General features: G+C 43.6%; 1 protein-coding gene across 1 annotated transcript in view; it reads right to left on the bottom strand.

Annotated features, from left to right (window-relative positions):
* Positions 1-21,226, bottom strand: part of LOC126470977 (neuronal PAS domain-containing protein 4) — a 1,201,991-nt gene that overhangs the window by 397,529 nt on the left and 783,236 nt on the right. The window contains exon 4 of the mRNA XM_050099023.1: positions 18,042-18,131. Coding sequence (XP_049954980.1) covers positions 18,042-18,131 — 90 coding nt within the window. The remainder of the gene's footprint in view (positions 1-18,041; positions 18,132-21,226) is intronic.

The raw sequence follows: 21,226 nt of genomic DNA, 5'->3' as shown, positions 1-21,226 counted from the left end.
TTGACCAGAAGAAGGGATCGGTTGGTAGGACATGTTCTGAGGCATCAAGGGATCACCAATTTAGTATTGGAGGGCAGCGTGGAGGGTAAAAATCGTAGAGGGAGACCAAGAGATGAATACACTAAGCAGATTCAGAAGGATGTAGGTTGCAGTAGGTACTGGGAGATGAAGAAGCTTGCACAGGATAGAGTAGCATGGAGAGCTGCATCAAACCAGTCTCAGGACTGAAGACCACAACAACAACAACCTGTTATTGGCCATTCTTTTAACATGATCTAACCATTTTACACTACTGGCGATTAAAATTGCTACACCAGGAAAATGACAAGCTATAGACGCGAAATTTAACCGACAGGAAGAAGATGCTGTGATATGAAAATGATTACCTTTTCAGAGCATTCACACAAGGTTGGCGACACCTACAACGTGCTGACATGACGAAAGTTTCCAACCGATTTCTCATACACAAACAGCAGTCGACCGGCGTTGCCTGGTGACACGTTCTTGTAATGCCTCGTGTAAGGAGGAGAAATACGTACCATCACGTTTCCGACTTTGATAAAGGTCGGATTGTAGCCTATCGCGGTTGCGGTTTATCGTATCGCAACATTTATACTCGCGTTGGTCGAGATTCAATGACTGTTAGCAGAATATGGAATCGGTGGGTTCAGGAGGGTAATACGGAACGCCGTTCTGGATCCCAACGGCCTCGTATCGCTAACAGTCGAGATGACAGGCGTCTTATCCGCATGGCTGTAACGGATCGTGTAGCCACTTCTAGATCCCTGAGTCAACAGATGGGGACATTTGCAAGACAATAACCATCTGCACGAACAGCATGAGGCCGTTTGCAGCAGCATGGACTATCAGCTCGGTGACCATGGCTGAGGTTAACCTTGACGCAGTATCACAGACAGAAGCGCCTGCGATGGTGTACTCAACGACGAACCTGGGTGCACGAATGGCAAAACGTCATTTTTTCGGATGGATCCAGGTTCTGTTTACAGCATCATGATGGTCGCATCCGTGTTTGGCAACATTGCGGTTAACGCACATTGGAAGCGTGTATTCGTCATCGCCATACTGGCGTATCACCCGGCGTGATGGTATGGGGTGCCATTGGTTACACGTCTCGGTCACCTCTTGTTCTCATTGACGGCACTTTGAACAGTGGACGTTACATTTCAGATGTGTTACGACGCGTGGCTCTAAACTTCATTCGATCCCTGCGAAACCCTACATTTCAGCAGAATAATGCACGACCGCATGTTGCAGGTCCTGTACGGGCCTTTCTGGATACAGAAAATGTTCGACTGCTGCCCTGGCCAGAACATTCTCCATATCTCTCACCAACTGAAAACGTCTGGTCAACGGTGGCCGAACAACTGGCTCGTCACAATACGTCAGTCACTACTCTTAATGAACTGTGGTATCGTGTTGAAGCTGCGTGGGCAGCTGTACCTGTACACGCCATCCAAGCTCTGTTTGACTCCCGGAGTATCAAGGCCGTTATTACGCCTAGAGGTGGCTGTTCTGGGTACTGATTTCTCAGGATCTATGCACCCAAATTGCGTGAAAATGTAATCACATGTTAGTTCTAGTATAATATATTTGTCCAATGAATATGCGTTTATCATGTGCATTTCTTCTTGGTATAGCAATTTTAATGGCCAGTAGTGTATATGATATAATCAAATTTCTTCCAGTATTCCTCTTGCACTGAATATGAGTTTTATTACTCTATTTCGGATACGATCAGCTCTTTTGTATCAGAAGCATAATAAGAAGACCACACCTTAACTAATAAAACACCACTATACCGTGACACTACCTCCTCCGTAGTTCAGTGTTGGGACTATGCATGACGGCAAGTAACGTTCTCCAGGTATTCGCCAAATCTGAACCCTTCCATAGAATTGCTACACTGTACAGAGTGAGTTGTCACTCCAAAGCACTCATTTCCAGTTGCGTCTAGTGGTGTCGCTCTTTGCACCGTCCCATATGTCGCATAGCACTGACTATAGAAATCTGTCGCTTATGAGCTCGACCATAGTATCCCATTCTTTTTAACTCCTTACGCACAGTCATTTTGCTTGCTGTATTCTAACAAGTGAGTCCTTCAGCCGATTTCGTGCGATTTTTCTCAACCACCCTCTGCAATGCTCGATGATCCCTGTCAGTGTTGCGGTGATCCTGATCTTGGTTTAGCTGTTGTTGTTACTTCCCTTTTCTACTTCACAGTAACATCGCCTCCAGTTGACGTGGCACCTTTTGAAGGGTTGAAATGTCCCCAATGGAGTTTTTACTCAGGTGATATTAAAAGAGCGGTCCACGTTCGACCTTACTGAGTTCTCCTGACGGACACATTCTGCTGTTATTCCTTCCCTACTGACAACACAATACTCCCCGCTTCCTTTTATGGTGGCAACTCCGTCTCTCGTGACATTAATGGTCAATTCCTCGTTACATAGGTGTGTCTGGGTACTTTTGATCAGACAGTCGATATTGCCAAACATACGCGTCTTGTAGATCTGAAATAAGAAAATCACCAAATGGATCAATGTACCAGGTATTATTTTTATTACTAATATTTTATTACTGTTAGCTGTGGTAAAAACAATAACGAATAAAAATATCAGGATTACGATGTTCGCCTGCAATCTCTGGGTAGAGCGCGTCGACACTGAGCAGGAGAGAAACATTATTCTTTATACACCTTGCCTGTAATAAACTTCTCATCTTCTGCTCATGATCCATATGTGAGATATGTGATGGTGAAAGCATAACAGCTTCTTTAAATTCATCCAGCAGGATTTGGGGAGTAAAACATCGCGTTTGTCCTACAAATCACGACTTTAGTTCTCCTAGTGTCTCCGTTTCACTTTCGTATGGACGTCACTGATCTTTTATAATCCTAGCAGAGCGGCTCTGAATTCGTTCGTTTCTGCCCTCAATCGTACTTGAGAACTGTACCAAATGATCGAACAGTATTTTGATGTGCCATTTCCTTTATTCAGTCATTTTTTAGAAACCTTTCAACAAATGTAACTAGCCATTTTACATATTCATCACATTTAGCATTGCTTTTTAGTACAATCCCTGAATATTTAAGCTACGTGAAGTAATCGGCTGACAGCAGATTCTTTGTCTTTACTATAGACTATAGACAAGGTGTTAGTGGTACAAGTGCAGACATTTCTATTTGTGACTGACGACAGTGTTTACGTCATTTGCATACTATCAATTATAGCTATTAGGAATAGTGATGGCGTTATTAAGAGTAGTATGTTTTTATGTTGGTTAAAACGTTCATGTACATATGGCAAGAGCAAGCCATTATTGACAGGTGTTGAAGCGTGGAGGTGTGCATACCATACGGTTAGTCTATACTGACAGGTATAATCAGGTTACAGCCACAGAGGAAACATCAGGCAGTAAATTATGTGACATGTTTATGGGAAGACAGTTCGATGCAGAGAGTAAACAAGCAACACGTTGATGTCTGTACATATTAAGCTACCACATATAAAAATATCTGCACTTATACCAGTTACAGCCTGTATGTACATTTAAAAGAACGTGTCATTAAGGACACAGAGTAAAAATTTCGTACAACTTTCTCTGCATTTCCTTACGATCGTCCGTCAACGATATTTCCCTGACAATGCTGCAGACTGTACATTGATAAATTGTTCTGTGTACCGAGTTTTTATTAGGCTCCCTTATGACACTCCCGTAGTTACTTTGGTTCTGTTGAGCATTCGCCGTCCAGTATAACGTACTGGCTTTTGCTACGTCAGAAATTCATCAGCGACGCATGTCCCTGAGGATATTCCATACGATCGTATCTTGGTTATCAGGCGACTTCTCGACAGTTTAAGAACGTTGTCTTTAAACGTGTTGAGGTCTCACTGTTCGTATGCTTAAAATGCCATTGTTTTCTTTTACTCCTCCCTATTTTCCATCCCATTATTATTTTACCTTTCCTTTCCACTGATGTTCGCAACGCGTAATTCCTTCCTTATTATACCATGTCTCGAGCACAGATCCTATCAAGAATTATTGTGCGTAGCTTTTCAGTGAAACAAGGCATTGTATTTTCGACTTCAACTACACCATATGAATGGAACTTGCTTTATATTGTGGATATGGCGCTGAACTTTCACAAACGGTAATAAAAATTCGGAGAAAATGCGCGCCACTTCCCGTTTCTCCGCCTGTAGAAGACCATTCCCGTTAATTATAAATGCTTATAAAATTCTGGGGAAGTGTATGAGTGTATGTGAAACGCCGTATACACGGGGTAGTGTAATACGCTTGACAAAGTCTGTACTGCAGTTCGTCTATTTTTAAGCGATGTCTTCTTAGATGCTGTATGGTACGTAAACTTCATCTCCGGTGCGGCATACACACCACAGAAACAGACACACACTCCCTCTCTCTCACACACACACACACACACACACACACACACACACACACACACACACACACACACACACACCGAGAGAGAGAGAGAGAGAGAGAGAGAGAGAGAGAGAGAGAGAGAGATGATAACTATTCCTGCTATCTCGAATAAATGTATGACTCCGCAAATTCCGTGTTTACAGTTGATTTAATTTAGTCATTTTCCTTCCAAAAAATTTCGATAACTTGCATAAGTATTTTCATCAGGTGTCGAGCGCGGATTTTGTTACTCGCTCTTGGGACTCCAACTAAATTATGAACCGGATACGCTGTGTGCTATCCTGGCGATTGTTTACTGACACCGTCAAAGAATAAAATATTTTCATAGAAATTTATGGCGAAAGAAACGCTATGTGGAATGCTGCTTCATCTGTGCGAATTAAATGAAACGACAAGAATCTAGTTTTCTCGTACAAGCGCCGAATTTATGGGACAGTATAACAAAGGAATCAATCGTAATTAGAGTGGCAGATAGTTTAATTAGCGGGAATGGAGGTTTATCTTAAAGAAAAAGTGGAACCACAACCTCAAATCGTTTAAATTATGCTGGAAAACTTATCAGTTCACTCATTATTGCATTTTTACTGTTTAGTATAGTTTTGATGGTTCTTACGTGTTGCGAGTTTATTTCAGTCTTTGATAGCATCGATCAGCTCGCAGCCTGCCCCCTACAACTTCTATAAGGAGTCCAACGAGCGAGCCACGAAATCTGCGCTCTATGTAACTACGGAAGTTGTCGATATACGTATCGTGGGAGGATTATGGCACTTTTAAATAGGCGGTCGTTATAAAGTTTTAATTAACATCTCGAAAAATTTAAAATTGCGTTATTTTCTTCTCGTTTTTTGCAAGTACATGTCTGCAGCCTTGGTAGCTGTGGAAACCAACGCGCCACAAGACTGCGGCACGTCGCTAGATTAGCCCAATCAAAAACGCTCAGCCTATTGGTCAAGTGGTGTAAAACGAAAACTCCTTCCACAGGCTCTGCTGACCCACGCCGTGTCATTCCTGCCAGTGGCGTCACTGGATGCGGTAAGGAGGGGGTCAGCACGCCGATCTCCAACCCCGTTGTCGGCTTTCGTGACGTGGAGCCTCGACTACTCGGCCAAGTAGTTCCTCAATTGGCAACTCGTTCCAGTCCTCTCTCCAGGACACCGGGAACTGATCCCGGATCCTCCGCTTGGCAGTCAGCCAGTCTATGGAGACGGACTGACCAACTGGAGTATCGTGCGGTAATTTTTTTGAGGCAGGAGTGGAAATATAGCAACTGTGTAGGCTAACCCACCGAGCTAAAGGAGTAACTTATAATGGATTTGCGCGACACTGCTGCAATACTACCGCTTCTGAGGAAAACAAATTACTTCGCGATATTCCACTTTATAGTGATATGTGCCATTTTGTTTCGGCTCGTTTAGTTGTGTGCTATAGGACTCCGGTGCGCTGAATTCATAGCGCGCCTGGACTGCAAAGTTGGAAAGTTGTCGCAAGTTCTTATGGGAACAAACTGCTGAGGTCATCGGTCTCTAGGCTTACACACTACTTAATCTAGCTTACACTAAGGACAACACACACACACTCGTGCCCGAGGGAGGACTCGAACATCCGACGGGGGAAGCCGCGCGAACCGTGACAAGACTCCGCAGACCGCGCGGCTACCCCGCCCTGGACTGCGGATATGAACCTGCAGACGAACAAATAATCCATAACACAACTTTATTTTTCGATGTGATGATTAAAATTTTATTAAGATCATTGTAGAAACAAAGAAACTTGGAACTCTTCACGTATGTGGATGATCAGTGTCCCAAACCCAATAAATACTTATACTTGTGTTCCAAGAATTAAACTTCTCATGCGAAATTTGAATGAGGAGCAATTAATCAGGTATCTGAACGAACGACACAGAGGACCCCGTTAGTAAATAGTTATAACACGATATTGTTTAGTGGCGCGCCGGCGCCTCGTTAGCAAACAAAGAGCGGCGGCGCTGTGGTGCGTCGAGACTAATGAACGAGATTGTCCGGCAGTCGGCGCGCCAGCAACACCTCTCATATCCTCCACCTTCTCCGCGCGCAGTGCTGCCACAACTCGTAACGAATCAATACCTCCCGGTCTGCAGCGAGCTATCGCGATGGCGACCGCGTCGCCCTTCGGTCGATAATGTCCATTGCCAGAATTCCGTCCGTTACCGACGAACTGTCGACTTTGTAGTGTTCTTTTTCACTCTCCCGCAGCTCTCTGGGGCCTGGATGGCGTCTCAGGATATATTCGCAGAGCTCATGTGACAAAACATTGGTTACCCACATAAAAGAGCACACTGGTCTTCGAGCAAGTTGTAGGATTGGTAGCAGTCGGTCGTGGCAGGGAAGTGCTGTCTACATACCAATTGGTTGTTTGGAATCAGTGTAATGAGATGCGTCGACGTGGAGACGTGACAGAGTAATAGAAATGAGCTATCGTGTTTGGATACACACATGAGCACACTATGAATGAAGCTGCACAATTTGTTGGTGAATCAGTGTGGACTGTTGAATGTGTCTACAAGGAATGGTGCAACATTTGAAGTCATGTAATGCAGCGTAAGTACAGTAGTCCAACAAAGGTCCTAACTGGAGACGAGTATCACGGTTTGTCAGTGACAGTCGTTTCCACACGTGACAGAAATTGGTGCTGTAAGTGAATAATCACTTTCTGAGGAACTACAGGTATTCGACATTTGCAGACGGGTATCTCCGAAAACGTCATTGTTCACTGTGGCACATAAGGTTTCACGTCTTCAGTGGGCCGGAAAACACAGACACTGGACAGTAGCTGTCTGAGAGCGCGTACTGTGGTCCGACGAGTCACAATGTTGCACCTTTTCAAATGAAGCAATGTGGCCAGTGTACCGATGGCCCAATGAGGCATTTATCCAACAGTGTGTGAAGGGTGTTACTCTGGACGGAGGTGATTCTGCAATGTTTTGAAGATGTTTTATCATTCTATAAACTGAACTTGGTGAGATACAAGGTGGTTAGAGATAGTCTGAAAAACTTGTAAGGGTGTTGCAGAGTAGTTTGTGTTGAGAAATAATGTCAAGAAAAAATTCGATACGCACCGCCGTTATTTTCACAGCGTAGATGATTGCGCAGGAGACTGTTCCGCCTTTCGCTCTGTTTCGATTCTTACTAACGTCCCACGTGCAACATCTCTATCACTCTCTTGTTCGGTTTTAGGAAACCAAAAGAAGAACACTTTTGGTGACATCGTCTCTGGTGGGCCGTGTGAATTTCAGGTCGCAACGATTTGATTGGCTAACTTCAATGCTAATTGACTTGGAAACGACGCATCATATGGGACTTTTTCCTTGACAAGTATTTCTCCTTACAGGCTTTCTAGATTGTTTCTGACTACTCCGTAGATTACCGTGAACATGAATCAGGATGAAACTTCCCGGCAGATTAAAACTGTGCCGGTCCGAGACTCGTCTCGGTCCGGCACACAGTTTTAATCTGCCAGGAAGTTTCATATCAGCGCACACTCCGCTGCAGAGTGAAAATCTCCTTCTGGATGAATGAGGATGTTTATTTCGACCTTCTCCGTGGCCAAATATTGTCCTTTATTTTATATTTTGGTGAGGAATGTGAGTCTTCAACGATGAAAACAGCCATTGTCACAGGAATGTATGTATACGTTCCTGGTTTGAACTCTCAGGCAACATTTCGCACATCGGCTGGTGCGCTGTAATCATCCGATCTTAATCTGCTACAATGTTTGTGGCTATTTGGAACAGCGGTATAACATCACCATATTGTGGTAGTTTTACAGGATCTAATACTCAATGAAAGTATTAACCTGGGTGTAGCATACCTGAAGAAACTTTTGAAAATTGACACCAATATCAAAGATAGAAATAATGTTACCCTGAATTATAGCCTGGAAGTAACTAATTTTTCGTCCGCTATGCTAATATCGCTGATGTCGCCTCAGTACATCATGCTCAGTGCGGAGAAATTATCATGTTTGGAAACAGCCTTGTGCATGCCGAAAAGGAGCTGTCATCTGTTTACGCTACGTAGAAATGGTATACGAGGGCTATTTTTTTCCGAGGTGCGATCGGTCGAAAAATGGAAGCCACGCTGAAATACAAAAACGTTTTTTATTTTGAACATTTAGCTACTCCTTCCCGCTCCTCTCCGACTTAGGTATCTGTCGCACTGTGGTACCAACTTTCCAATACCGTCGTCATAGAAGACAGCTGCCTGTGCCTTTTGCCAGATCTCTACGCTGGTCTGCAGCTCGTTTGTGCTAATGTGCTGTTCTCATAGCCAGCTGAGCAAAGAAATGAAAATCAAAGAGAGCGAAGTCCGGGCTATGTTGCGGGTGATCAAACACTTCCCACCGAAACGGGAGCAGGAGCGACTTTGTTGCAGCTGCGGTGTGCTGCCGAGCATTGTCATGGAGAAAGACAGTGCGTGATGTCAACATTTCTATTTGTTTCTTCCGAATTGCCCTTCGCAGACGATCTTCTAGAAGTGTCTGATCCACACTCTGAACAAAAACATCAGCTGGAAATCACTTCCTTCCCTGATCGCCTGCATCATTGACGCACTTTGGTGTCTCTTATGACACTTCCGTTATGTGGGTTGTATGGAAATCAGGCGGAACCCCTCAGCTTGAAGGAATCGAATGACAACACGCACTTCACACTTGGTGGGAGACTATTGTTTTAGGTATCTTTACATGCTCACTGTGCACTCATAAATAAAACCTGCAATGTGACGCGATCAACGGGCATGCTAGAGGCACTGCGAAAGACATCTGCGCTAAGCTTCATCGGATTTAAGTCAGCGGCTACTCGGAGATTGAAAAAAAATAGCTCTCGTGTAGTATTAGAAACTCCACGGTTGGTTTGCTAAAGATGCTGTTGTGTACAGAGAAGTTGTACCGCCCAAAAATTCTAACGATATTCAGCAAAAAAGGAAGAGTATCGGCGGCTAGCTTGTGCGTAAATAGGTGGAAAGAGCCAGCATTGTTTCCTTACTAGCGATCAGTCATTGGAAGCAGTCAAGACCAAAAAAATCTGAGGGTGCACGTCCAGACTGATTTCAGTAAGAATAATGACATTGCAAACTGTAGGTAATGCAGAACTGTAGAGTGACATTCATTGGAAGAAGCCAAACTAGATGTGTTACAGGACGTTTAAAACATTTATCAAATTTCATAAGAGGATATTTTCTACTTGACTGAAAAGAGAAACTTTAAGTAAATTCTAACTGAAGAGTAGGAATACGAGGTTTTCATTTTCAAAAGGACCATACGATTTTTAAGGATACATCTTCTGCATGCATGCACATAACCATTAGTATATTTTTCATATCTACTTTGAGGATCTCAGCTTTCATTTACCTTTTACAAATGTGCAACGTGCCCACCACCAGTTGCATGACAAAAATCCAGATAACAGTAAATTTTGTCACATTTTTTTTGCGAGCATGTCCGGAGTTACTGCGTTCACAGCTGTTGCCATGCAGTATCACAGTTCACCCAATATTGTTGGGAAGGAAGGCAGATCGACAGAGACTTCCACAACCCCACCCCACCCCCCCACCCCAAAAAAAAAAAAATACGTATACCATGTGACCAGGCAATCTTGGAAGCTAATTGTTGTGTACCAGGCCTAAAAGGTACCCAACAAATACCGTGAGAGGCTGCCACCACACAGGCCGACCATTCTCCTGGTACCAAGCAATAGCCTGCAGATGCCGCCCACAAATCCAGATCTGCTTCCGCGGTACATCTGCCATTGTGTCTTATTCATCTGTCAGTAGTGTTGCCAGCCGCCAAAGAGAGCGCTAGCGCTGTCAGCCGGGGACAACATAGCTTCCGTCTAGTACTGGCGGACATGGAAATTCTTCCGTCGACAGGCAGGAAAGACGACGCGCCGCCTCCACTCACACGATTCCGGTCCTGCAGCCAGATAGTACTGTTCAGTGGCTACAGCCAGCTCAGGCAGTTCCTACAGTTATGCTACAGAGCACAATATCGGAGTTCCATTCAGAGCACAACCGTTCCGACTTGACAGTCGTTATTTACGGAGTGTTAGGAAAGTCAAACGAATATCTGCATAATTACTTTCAGTCATAGTGACAATATCGTGATCTTACAATAGACAGCAGTGATATTAGGTTTCTTTGTATGACGACGTGCTGAAAAGTAATGCCTCCGAATTTTTAATTCTGTTCTCACTATCAGTTGAGGCATTACATGTCATGCATATTACTTGATTGACTTTCCCACTTCTATGACAAAAGCTGCAGCCCTCTTCCGCTAGAGGGCTCCGAACTGAAGCGTGTAACAGTGCGATGTGTGACGTAACTATGTCGATATGTGACAAACAGCGTGCCGTGCTCGAGTTTCTAACCGCAGAAACCGTGCCTCCAATTCATATCCACATAAGAACTAAAGTTGTGTACGGTGGTGATTGTATCGACATCAGTAATGTGCGACGTTGAGTTGTTCGTGCTCATCATGAAGGAAATTATGGTGACAGAGTTCGGGGTAGACGACCGTGTGCTGCAACCGACTATACTCATCGGAATCGGGTTGATGCACTCATCGGAGAAAATCGTCGGATAACACAAACTCAGTTTTCAGATACGTGCAGTGTGTCACAAGAGTGTGTACAGGCCATCATTGCAGAACTGCGGCGCCGAAAACTGTGTGCACGGTTGGTGTCTAGAATGCTCCCTCCTGTCAAGAAATAGGGGAGATTGGACATCTATCAACGATTTCTTTTGTGTTTTGAGCGTGAGGGTGATGGGTTCTTTAATAACGTAGTGACAGGTGATGAAAGCTGGGTTCACCATTTTCACAACGAAAACAAGAGAGCATCAACGGAGTTGTTAGAGAACACTTTCGAAAACTTGACTTTGATAGTGACGAAGCGCGCAAGCAGAGGTGAGATGGCTCCGTCAACAAAGTCAAACATTTTACAGTGACAGTATCAACAAACTAGTCTCTCGTTAGAAGAAATATGTTCATCACCAGGGTGACTACGTTCAGAAATAAAAATGTAGACATGGAGAGAAAAGATGTAGAAAGTTAATAAAGTTTGTTTCATTTAAAAAGCTTTAAGAGTTTTCACAAAAGGAAATCGGACGCACTACATTTAAGCACACCCTCGTATTAGGTGTGAAATACCAAACTGTTACCAAAGGAAAGCAAACTCTGTATCATAAGTCTTAACAAATGTTGTTAATTACTTCCTATTTTGTTGTCACATTTCTGTTCTACTGTCACCCGATTTATCGATCCCTACCAGGAAGTACTGATAGAAGCCCTACGGAAGATCCAACGAATAGCAGCACGTTTCGTCAAGGGATCGTTTAGTTGTCACGAGAGCGTTACGGAGATGCTCAACCAACTCCACTGGAAGATGTTACAAGAGAGGCGTTGTGTATCACCGAGAGATTTACTATTGAAATTTCGAGAAAGCACTTTCCGAGAAGAGTGGGACAACACATTACTTCCCCCTACATACGTCTCGAGTGATGACCATGAGGGGAAAGTTCGAGAAATTAGAACCAATACAGAGGCTTACCGACAGTCATTCTTCCCACGCGCTGTTCGCGAGTGGAGCAGGTTTGGAGGGCTCACTTAATTGTACAAAAAGTACCCTCCGCCACACACCATTAGGTGGCTTACAGAGTATGATGTAGACGTACATATTCAGGTCTTTTTCAAAAAAAAAGAACATACTGTAAATATTTTCTCGGGGAACGGTGGAAAGCACACGAAGCTTTGAAGAGTCTCTCTCGTGCCCAACGATGGTATGTGTCTCCTCTGTTTCCAATAGTCTTGCCTTGTGGCAGTTCACTTCTCCTCTTAAATGGAACGTAGCCTAATCATTGCACGTCAAGTGTGAAAGAAATTCTTATATCTCATTTCACGTCCACAACTCATTCAAAAAACTCTACACGTTGTTGTTTGTCACCATCACGAAGAGATTATAGCAATTGAACCCTCTATGGTTTGAAACACAAACGTCACCGCATAACATATCAGGCAAACACATGAGAAACGGCTAACTCTCGACTGGTTTGATGAGCAGGAAATCGTGGACGAAGTGTGAAACTCTGCTGAATGCACATTACATCTGCACCGTACTCTCGACGAATATCGCGCCAAACCATTGTAACTGCATTGTGCCTATTGAAACAGAGAACACAGAACGCCTTTTGTTGCTGTGTTATCGCCATTTTGACTCAACCAACCCACATCGGGTGAGCCAAGAAGACTTCAATCGGCAATCACATAAACCGACAACTTACAACTGGCGCCAAGATAAACTTTTAGTTTCGATGCGTGAGTTAAAATTTTCCCGAAGGAAAAGATACAGTCTTCCGAAGTTGGATGAATCCTCGATGGGGTACTATAACTTACTACTTCGTCGTTCTACTGAGTTTTGAGTACTGCTCGTGAGAGTGGCCCTTTTACTTAGTAGGGTTACGAGAGAAGGCAGTGAGCTGAGGATTCAGAGGAGTAGCTACACATTTTATCACCAGTTCGCTTAGGCAGCGTGAGAGACGCTAAGTCAGCACCTCACCAATGCCTCCTAAGGAGCAATGTGTATCTCTGGGAGACTGTCTGTTCAAATTCCAGAAGCTCAGGTTTCAGCAAGAATATTGCTCCATCACACACACACACACACACACACATATATATATATATATATATATATATATATATATATATATATATATATATATATACGAGGATATGGTGGTGCAATAGGAATGAAGATGCTACTACACATATGCCAATTTATTCTACATTCTAGCGCAGTAGCCAATTCGGTGATCGATATACTTTAATTTTCCGTGCTATTTTTCGGGTGTTTAGTACCAAAAGATGCGAAACAGTTCGTTACCAATAATGAGTGCCCCTTGAAGAAGCAGTTTCGCTTTCAGTTGCGTGAACACTGAACTCTTCGTTATTCTGCAGACCAGGTTTCACGCTCCATGTGCTCGCCATGCGCCATATAATACCACACAACGATTAATGTTCCCTTGTTGTGTAACTCATTATCTCCACACCACACTACGCTTTAAGGAAATGGCAAACAAAAGTGGTGGACTAATTTTTTTATTTTTCATTTGAATGCTAAGGGCCGTGTTATTTCAATCACTCCTTTCCTCGTGCTCTGCATTCGTCCAGTGACTCACATTCGTTGGCCTGTCCGTGTCTTTTCTCTTTTAAGTTCTACTACTTTGCGGAAGCCATGGTGTTCTTGCAATATTTTCCTAAGTGGTTCGCGCTCCCAGATGTTTTCAGGCTGGTCTGCAGCTCACTTTCTATTTCATTCAACTACCCTCTCATTTTTAGCTTTCCCAAAGGCGAGTGAGTTAAATTTGTCGCATTCATTTAGGTGTCACTCGTTGCTGTAGTCGTGCATCTCGTCGATTATTATTTTATATCGGTACCTTTTGAAATGATTGCCATCTTTCGTGCATAGCTGACCGTGCGGCTTTATTTGGTATATATAGCGATGAAGTCAAGATAAGGTGGCAAATAAAGCTAATAAAATATTTTGTAACACGTAACAGTAATCCAACGATAGTATTACGTACGTCTGATTAATTAACACAAGGTGTCCGAGGAATCTTGCGACGAACTTCTTGGGGTCGTAGAAGGTGTCTTGAGGAATAAATCGAGAATAGGAACTCGTGTCCGGAAAAGTGATCCAACGACGCTTCAGAGCGCCAAAGTTATAGAAGCCGACGACTGTCACAAGGCTACGCCTTAGGCAGTAACCGTGACTTTGTACGCTGACGCACCATAGGTGGAACGTCTCGCAATGTTGTTTGTTAAGCAGTGATCGCGACTGCTTGCCACGATAATTAGTGGAAAAGATGGAGCCAGCTGCTGCATAGACAGGCCTTGTCTCCTATCAATAAGATGCTCTGCTGCCTTGGTGTATAACGGTTTCGAGCACCGGTTTCCATCTGCAGTTTATTTTTCTGCGGTATACCGACAAACAGTTGAGATTTCAGCGAGCTCTAGGAGAAAAATAAACTGCAGATGGAAACTCATGTTCGAAACCGTCATCCACCGAGGCAACAGAGCACCACATTCATAGAAGACAAGGTTTTTCTATGCAGCAGCTAGTTCCATCTTTTCACTGGAAATCGTGGCAACCAGTCGTGATCACTGAATAACAAACAACAATACAATGTGTTCCGCCTGCAGTCCGTCAGCGTAGAAAGTCACATTTGCTGCCGAAGGGGTGGAGGGGTGGTCTAGCAGCAGGCACTGACGCCTATAATTTCGCCGTTCTGTAGCGTCCTTGGATAACATTTCCGAACATGGGTTCCTGCCATTGATTTGTTCCTGAAGGCAACCTCTACAGCCCCTCGAAGTCTGTCGCAGCATTTCTCGGGCACACTGTATATAAACCACTGAACTAAGTTCAAGATGCAGTATATAAACTAAATCGTGCACTCAGTAACTTCAACATGAAAATATCTGCAGAGGAGACAATAATACTGACCCTTCAAGCTGAAAATCCAATTAGAGCACAAATTTATTAATAACGAAATTACATATTTTCTTTTCCTCATAACAAGTGGAAAAAATCAAGACGCATACGCAAAACTTAACTATTCTGAAACCTCCTTAGAAGAATACGAATGTGACACTTAATCACAAAATGAATATCATTAACTTTAATACACTGCGGAAGCGAAACTGGACACTAGGCCAATTATGACACTTAGAGTCAGCTTAAATAACTCCCTGTGGTATCAACAGCAGTAGCAAGGGTTAGGAGGAGTTTCGTGAGCATACAGGATGCAATAATTAAACACAGAAGTAAATGGCTGCTTGAACTAAGTGGCATTATAAACCAGCAGAATGGCGAAAACGAGAAAGACCCTAAGGAAGATTGTTGACGAATAAGGAGTCAGAATAGGCGTAAAACCCTAAACCTCTAAACTGATGGTGATGACGATGATGATGATGATGGTGGTGGTGGTGGTGATGGTGGTGCTTACTGAGCTCTCTTATTAAAGCGCTTTTCATTAAAACTCCATTTAAAATTAGATAGTAAGTAGTTCTTTCCTTTTAAAAATTAATAATTTTTCACCGAAGAAACCCTATAACGAGTATCTGAGCGAGAGCGGACGAATTCGTGCAATAGCACACCTCTTTATTCATCATTATAGACAGACGTTATCGAAATAATCATTAGCGCAATTAAGGAGATCAAAACACAGAGTAGCATCAAACAGTAGGTTGGATCCTCGTGATGGCTAAATTGGAATGCGGCTTGTAATACGCAGTGAGAAGGGAGAGCATGGAGTGTTTGCGCGTTAATTGGCAGCGGCCAGCGACCAGCGGCTGCACCGTCCATCAGGACGCGTGACTCAGCGCGGCCGTCCGCTGCACTCCTCTGTTCGCTGCTCGTTGCCTGTCCTACAACTATTTCAGGAACTGTGTCGATCATAGCAAATGAACAAAACCCAAGTACAGAAGGGAGTCTCTTGAAGACCTACTATTGCTCCAGATAAGCAACGTGCTCATTAATGCGTCAGTAGCATCATGAAGGACGAATTACTTAAGCGCTCTTTCCAGAAGCAAGATATGAATTCGCAATAACAAATGATACTAAGGATATCGTGTAAAAAGTCAGTCAGATGGAAAGCCGCTAGTGAGCGTTGGACACAATCTGGAATTCCTGCATGATTGTATTGTTCAGATCGCTGCTATAAGATACTATTTACCGTTGCCGTCCTCCTATCTATTACGAAGTGTCAAGTATGTATCAGCGTCGTTTGCATGAGTGAGGCTGGAGCGAAGAGAAGGAAAAGGAGAAGCATGGTGCTGGTACACTGGTTGCCTCTCAGCAGTGGTACATGCAGGCGGAATCAGTATCATCTGCACCATGTCTCTTCCAAGGAACGCATCCTTTCCAGAATGAGATTTTCACTCTGCAGCGGAGTGTGCGCTGATATGACATTTCCTGGCAGATTAAAACTGTGTGCCGGACCGAGACTCGAACTCGGGACGTTGGTAGAGAACTTTCCCGCGAAAGGTAAAGATCCCGAGTTCGAGTCTCGGTCCGGCAAACAGTTTTAATTTGCCAGGAAGTTTCAACGCATCCTTTGTCGTCACACCATTTGCGCAGGCTGGATTGTCCTAGGTAGCCTACTGCTCGGTTTTTGGGAAGGGTTTCAGATACTCGCATAATTATGGGCTGACGTAAATGACAAAGAATTTGTGTGGCGTCAATGGAGATTTCGTTAGGATGTAAACACTAGTGGCAACAGGCTCTGCTGGTAGGAAGCAGCAAGCAGAGGTTCTTCGAATAGGTCAGAAGCCAGGGTGAAACTGAAGTACTGATTGGCTGAAAGGCCAAATGTTAAACTTTGTTTTAGTTGCTCTAGATTGTATATTTCTAAGATTTCTTCGCGGAGCACCACGGGATGTAATGGAAATACTGATGTCCTGTAAGGTACACAGTAAAGGGGATCACATTCCCGACATTCCGATTTTAGGAAGAGAGAGTTTGTAATTTAGTCTAACTATGTGTTTCTTCTCCTCAGCCACTTTGTGTTACGTTAATGGACTGCTTAAGGTTTCGTCAGAGGAACGTTTCGGGCTCTGTTTATTAAATGGAATAAACTATAGAATATCCAGTACAAATAACTTATGGGAATGTCCATGACAACCATCTATACCTATACAAGTCAACACTCCGTCATATTCAAAGCACAAATGAAACGAAAGATCACTGTGCATGGCAACTTCTGGGCTGGGAATTGTCGACACAATAATCAAACGTTAATGTATGCAGGAAGACAAAAGGCACAGTAAACAACTTGTGCCTTAAAAATCCAAAGATGGTGAATATCAGATGTTATCGATAACGAGACATTAACCGCAACAGAAGATCAAGTAGCTTTAATTCTGTTCCTCTGTTGTTTCATCGACTAGACGGCAAGGAGAATTGAGGCAAAATGTCCGTCTCTGTTTACGAGGTCACTTGCTAGTTTAATCCCAACAGCTTCCTTAACAGCACTACCCCGCTAACTAAAAGTGCATGCCAAACTTCTTGTGTTGTCATATTCCAAAGTGTGACGAGTGTCAAGGCAGTAATCTGTAGTCGTCGATTATACTCTGAACAACTATCCTCAACGGTCCTAATAGTCTTACTAAAGTGTGACATGCCAGAACTGCAGGGACAACGTAGACATCAACCTTACACAAACTAAGATTATTATTTACAGCCGCTAAAAGTGCCATAATTTTAAACGGTAGTCGAAACACACGCTTTACGCAACGTTTCTTCAAAATACGACCAATCCTATATTCCACATGAGTAACGTAAAACAATATATAATCTGTTCCTGTGAAAACTAAAGGGCTTCTTTATGTTCAACGGAGGCTCTAACATTTCTAACCATCATCTCCAGGATTTCTTGCGACCCTGAAGACGTTGCGAAGAAACAGATGAGAGGTGAAGTGGAGATTGTTGGAGTTGGTGTTTTGCCTCAGCTAGGGGCGCATTTTCTCAGAACTGCAGAAGTACTCACCATGGAGTGGCCCAGGTACTCCGCCGCGTTGTCCGAGATGTAGAGCAGCTTCCCGTTCTGTGTCATCATCATCAGGAAGCCACTCAGCGCCTGAAACACACAATTGCGCCACACAATTAGGGCACCTGTCAGCGTTGCGGAGAACTTATTATTATTATTATTATTATTATTATTATTATCCTCATTCGCCGCATTTCCAGCGAGCGGCCGACGATTTGCGTTGCGGCCAACATAAAAATTAAAACTGGGGAAATTTTTCCAACTTTACACTATCACATTTTGTGCTCTAATCCGTCATAATATTACTGTTTATGGAAACTACTGCTACACCTCATGTTCACTGAAAGATAACTGCTAATGCTGAAAGGAAGAAGGAAATGTAAAATGGAAGCGCACGATCTGCATTGTTGTAATCATCAGTCCGAAGACTGATCTGATGCAGCTCTCCACGCCAGTTCATCCTCAGAAAGATTCTTCTTGTTTGCATACATGCTGAGGCCTACATCAATTTGAACGTGCTTACTTACTCAAGCCTTACTCTCCTTCCATGATATTTGACACCCTCCCCCCCCCCTTCCACCACACTGCTCTCTGCTACCAGTTAAATGTTCAGGATTTGTCGCATCAACCCGTCCCTTCTTTGTGTCCTACTTTATGCAGAACTGGATGGAGCCAGAAATTTTGTCTGGCAAAATATTATAACTTTTGATATAATTCAGCGATTACATATCAGAGAAATGATGTAACAAGATGCAATGAAAAGCGACTGAACACTTTTTCTTTATTGCAGTCAACTCAAGACGGATAACCAATAGTAACAGAAAAGCGTCCTGTTTTGTCACTGAATCTTTCAGTAAGCTTGACATTGTTACGCGAATCCTCAGCAAAGTCCAGCGTTGCGTATCACGGAGATGGTCCGTTGAAATTCCGAGAGCGTACTTTTCAAGAAAATAGGGGAAACGTAGCACGAGGGAACTTAAAAAAGCAAGTTACACATTGTTATGGCAGATCAAGAAACATTTATCACACGCTGCCCTATACATTAACGTGACACAGATACATGACACTACTTTCAATAGTCACTAAGTCTCCATAAACAACGGTCGGAACGGTCTACCAATCTATCCATTCCTCGACAGCAGAAATCCCTTCCTTGGTCCCGGAGACATCCGAAAACTGGTGTGTGAACCTTCTCATCGTTGGAAAATCTGTTACCCATCAGATATTGTTACAGCTTCTGGAAGAGATGGAAATCACGTTGTGCAAGATATTCCTCCCTACGCGATCATTATCACCCGTGTCTGTACGGCCTTGGTCTAATTATTGGTACCATTTCACTGCGGTTGTATGTGACATTACATTCGGTCCATAAAACGTCAGAATTTCGCCTTGACTGTGTGCAATTTAGACGTTTTGGCAAGAAGCATCGTACTGTCTCGCGAACCTCAACTTTAGAGTACGCTTCTAACCGTCACCCCATTTCACACCCACACTGCAATGCCCCTGTTATATTTACCGTAGTAGAGCTGTGTCTGCATGAAACGCAGAACATGTACTCTCTTCTGACAATGCGCCACTCTTGTTCCGCAATGCTCATAGCATAGGATGAGAGTGTGACTTACTTTCTGAAGTCCCTACGTACTTTCTCCCACATATGCCTAACGAAATGACCACAACGAGAAAACCAGAGAAACTGGAACTCGTACACAGACTTACCGGTAGACGTTGTTTCGACATACCACGCCACACAAATGGAATAGCGAAATGGGACAATGACAGTGGTACCAGCACACATGGCTCAAATGGCTCTGAGCACTATGGGACTTAACATCTATGGTCATCAGTCCCCTAGAACTTAGAACTACTTAAACCTAACTAACCTAAGGACAGCACACAACACCCAGCCATCACGAGGCAGAGAAAATCCCTGACCCCGCCGGGAATCGAACCCGGGAACCCGTGCGTGGGAATCGAGAACGCTACCGCACGACCACGAGATGCGGGCCAGCACACATGCGGTGGCTTGCAAAGTGTAGATGTAGATGTAATATAGCCTACATTTAATTTACTGGGAACGAGAGAGTGAGAGAGAGACTAGCATCAATTAATTCCTTTTTAAGTCCTGGCTACTGTGTAACAATGAAAGCTCGAAACATATGACGGGATGTCGGGATGTTACACAGTCCCTAAGCACACGCCGCTGCGGCTGCATGTTTACTTGCAACAGAGCACAGTGCCGCTAGTCCCATTCCGTGATCGTCGATTAAGAGACCAACATCAACACCGTTCAGATCCGGCAGCGCTTGTATTATTAGTCAGAACAGTGTACCAAAATTACAAGTGAAATGTACATTGATATGCAATTGTCCTTCCGTACTATTCAAATATGAAAAGCTATTCGTCTACTCCGTAGCAGTAAAAAATATTCATTTTCATTCAAGTTGACGTCGAATGCGCCGACGAGGATGTCTCAAGTGTTTTTATTTTTTTTTTCCCACGACAACATATATTCCCAGTCTCGAACTTACTGGCGGCCAGAGAGAGAAGAAACAAACTTCTCTCAAATATCTGTCCTGTCATAACTGTCTACCTGTATCAATATATTCTGTAGCCTTGTTCTTTATACTCTAGAACAGTACCTAATATTTTTATATTTACATATCCATCAACTTTAAATTCCATGGCAAATTAAAACTGTAAGCCGGATCTAGACTTGAATCCTTCAGCTTCGGTAGGAATGCTATTAACAACTGAGTTACCACGACACGTCCTCACAGCTTCAGTTCTCTCAGGACAGTTCTTCCCCTTCCCAAGTTCGCAGAGGCTCTCCTGCACACCTTGACGCACTAGCGCTCCTGGAAGGAAAAATACAGGAGAAATAGCTTAGCCATAGCCAACGGGATTCCTTCCGGAATAAATTCTTCTTTCTGAAGCGGAGAGTGCAAAGTTGTGATTGACTGGGATTAGAACTGGCAACATTAACCTTCGCGGACAATGGTCTTAACTGACTGGGCTATCTAGATATGATTCACGATCGGTCCTAAGAACTTGAAATCCACCATAACATCTCCCCTACTTTCCCAATTTCGCAGAACCTCTCGTAACTGAACTACGAGTCCTGGAAAGAAGTACCCTGCCAGATCATACGTATCCGATCACCCCTATGTAATGAGACATTGACCACT

Source organism: Schistocerca serialis, chromosome 3, assembly GCF_023864345.2.
Source record: "Schistocerca serialis cubense isolate TAMUIC-IGC-003099 chromosome 3, iqSchSeri2.2, whole genome shotgun sequence".
NCBI classification, from domain to species: domain Eukaryota; kingdom Metazoa; phylum Arthropoda; class Insecta; order Orthoptera; family Acrididae; genus Schistocerca; species Schistocerca serialis.
The sequence above is the reverse complement of the archived record's forward strand: the minus strand, read 5'-3'. Positions and strand labels throughout refer to the sequence as shown.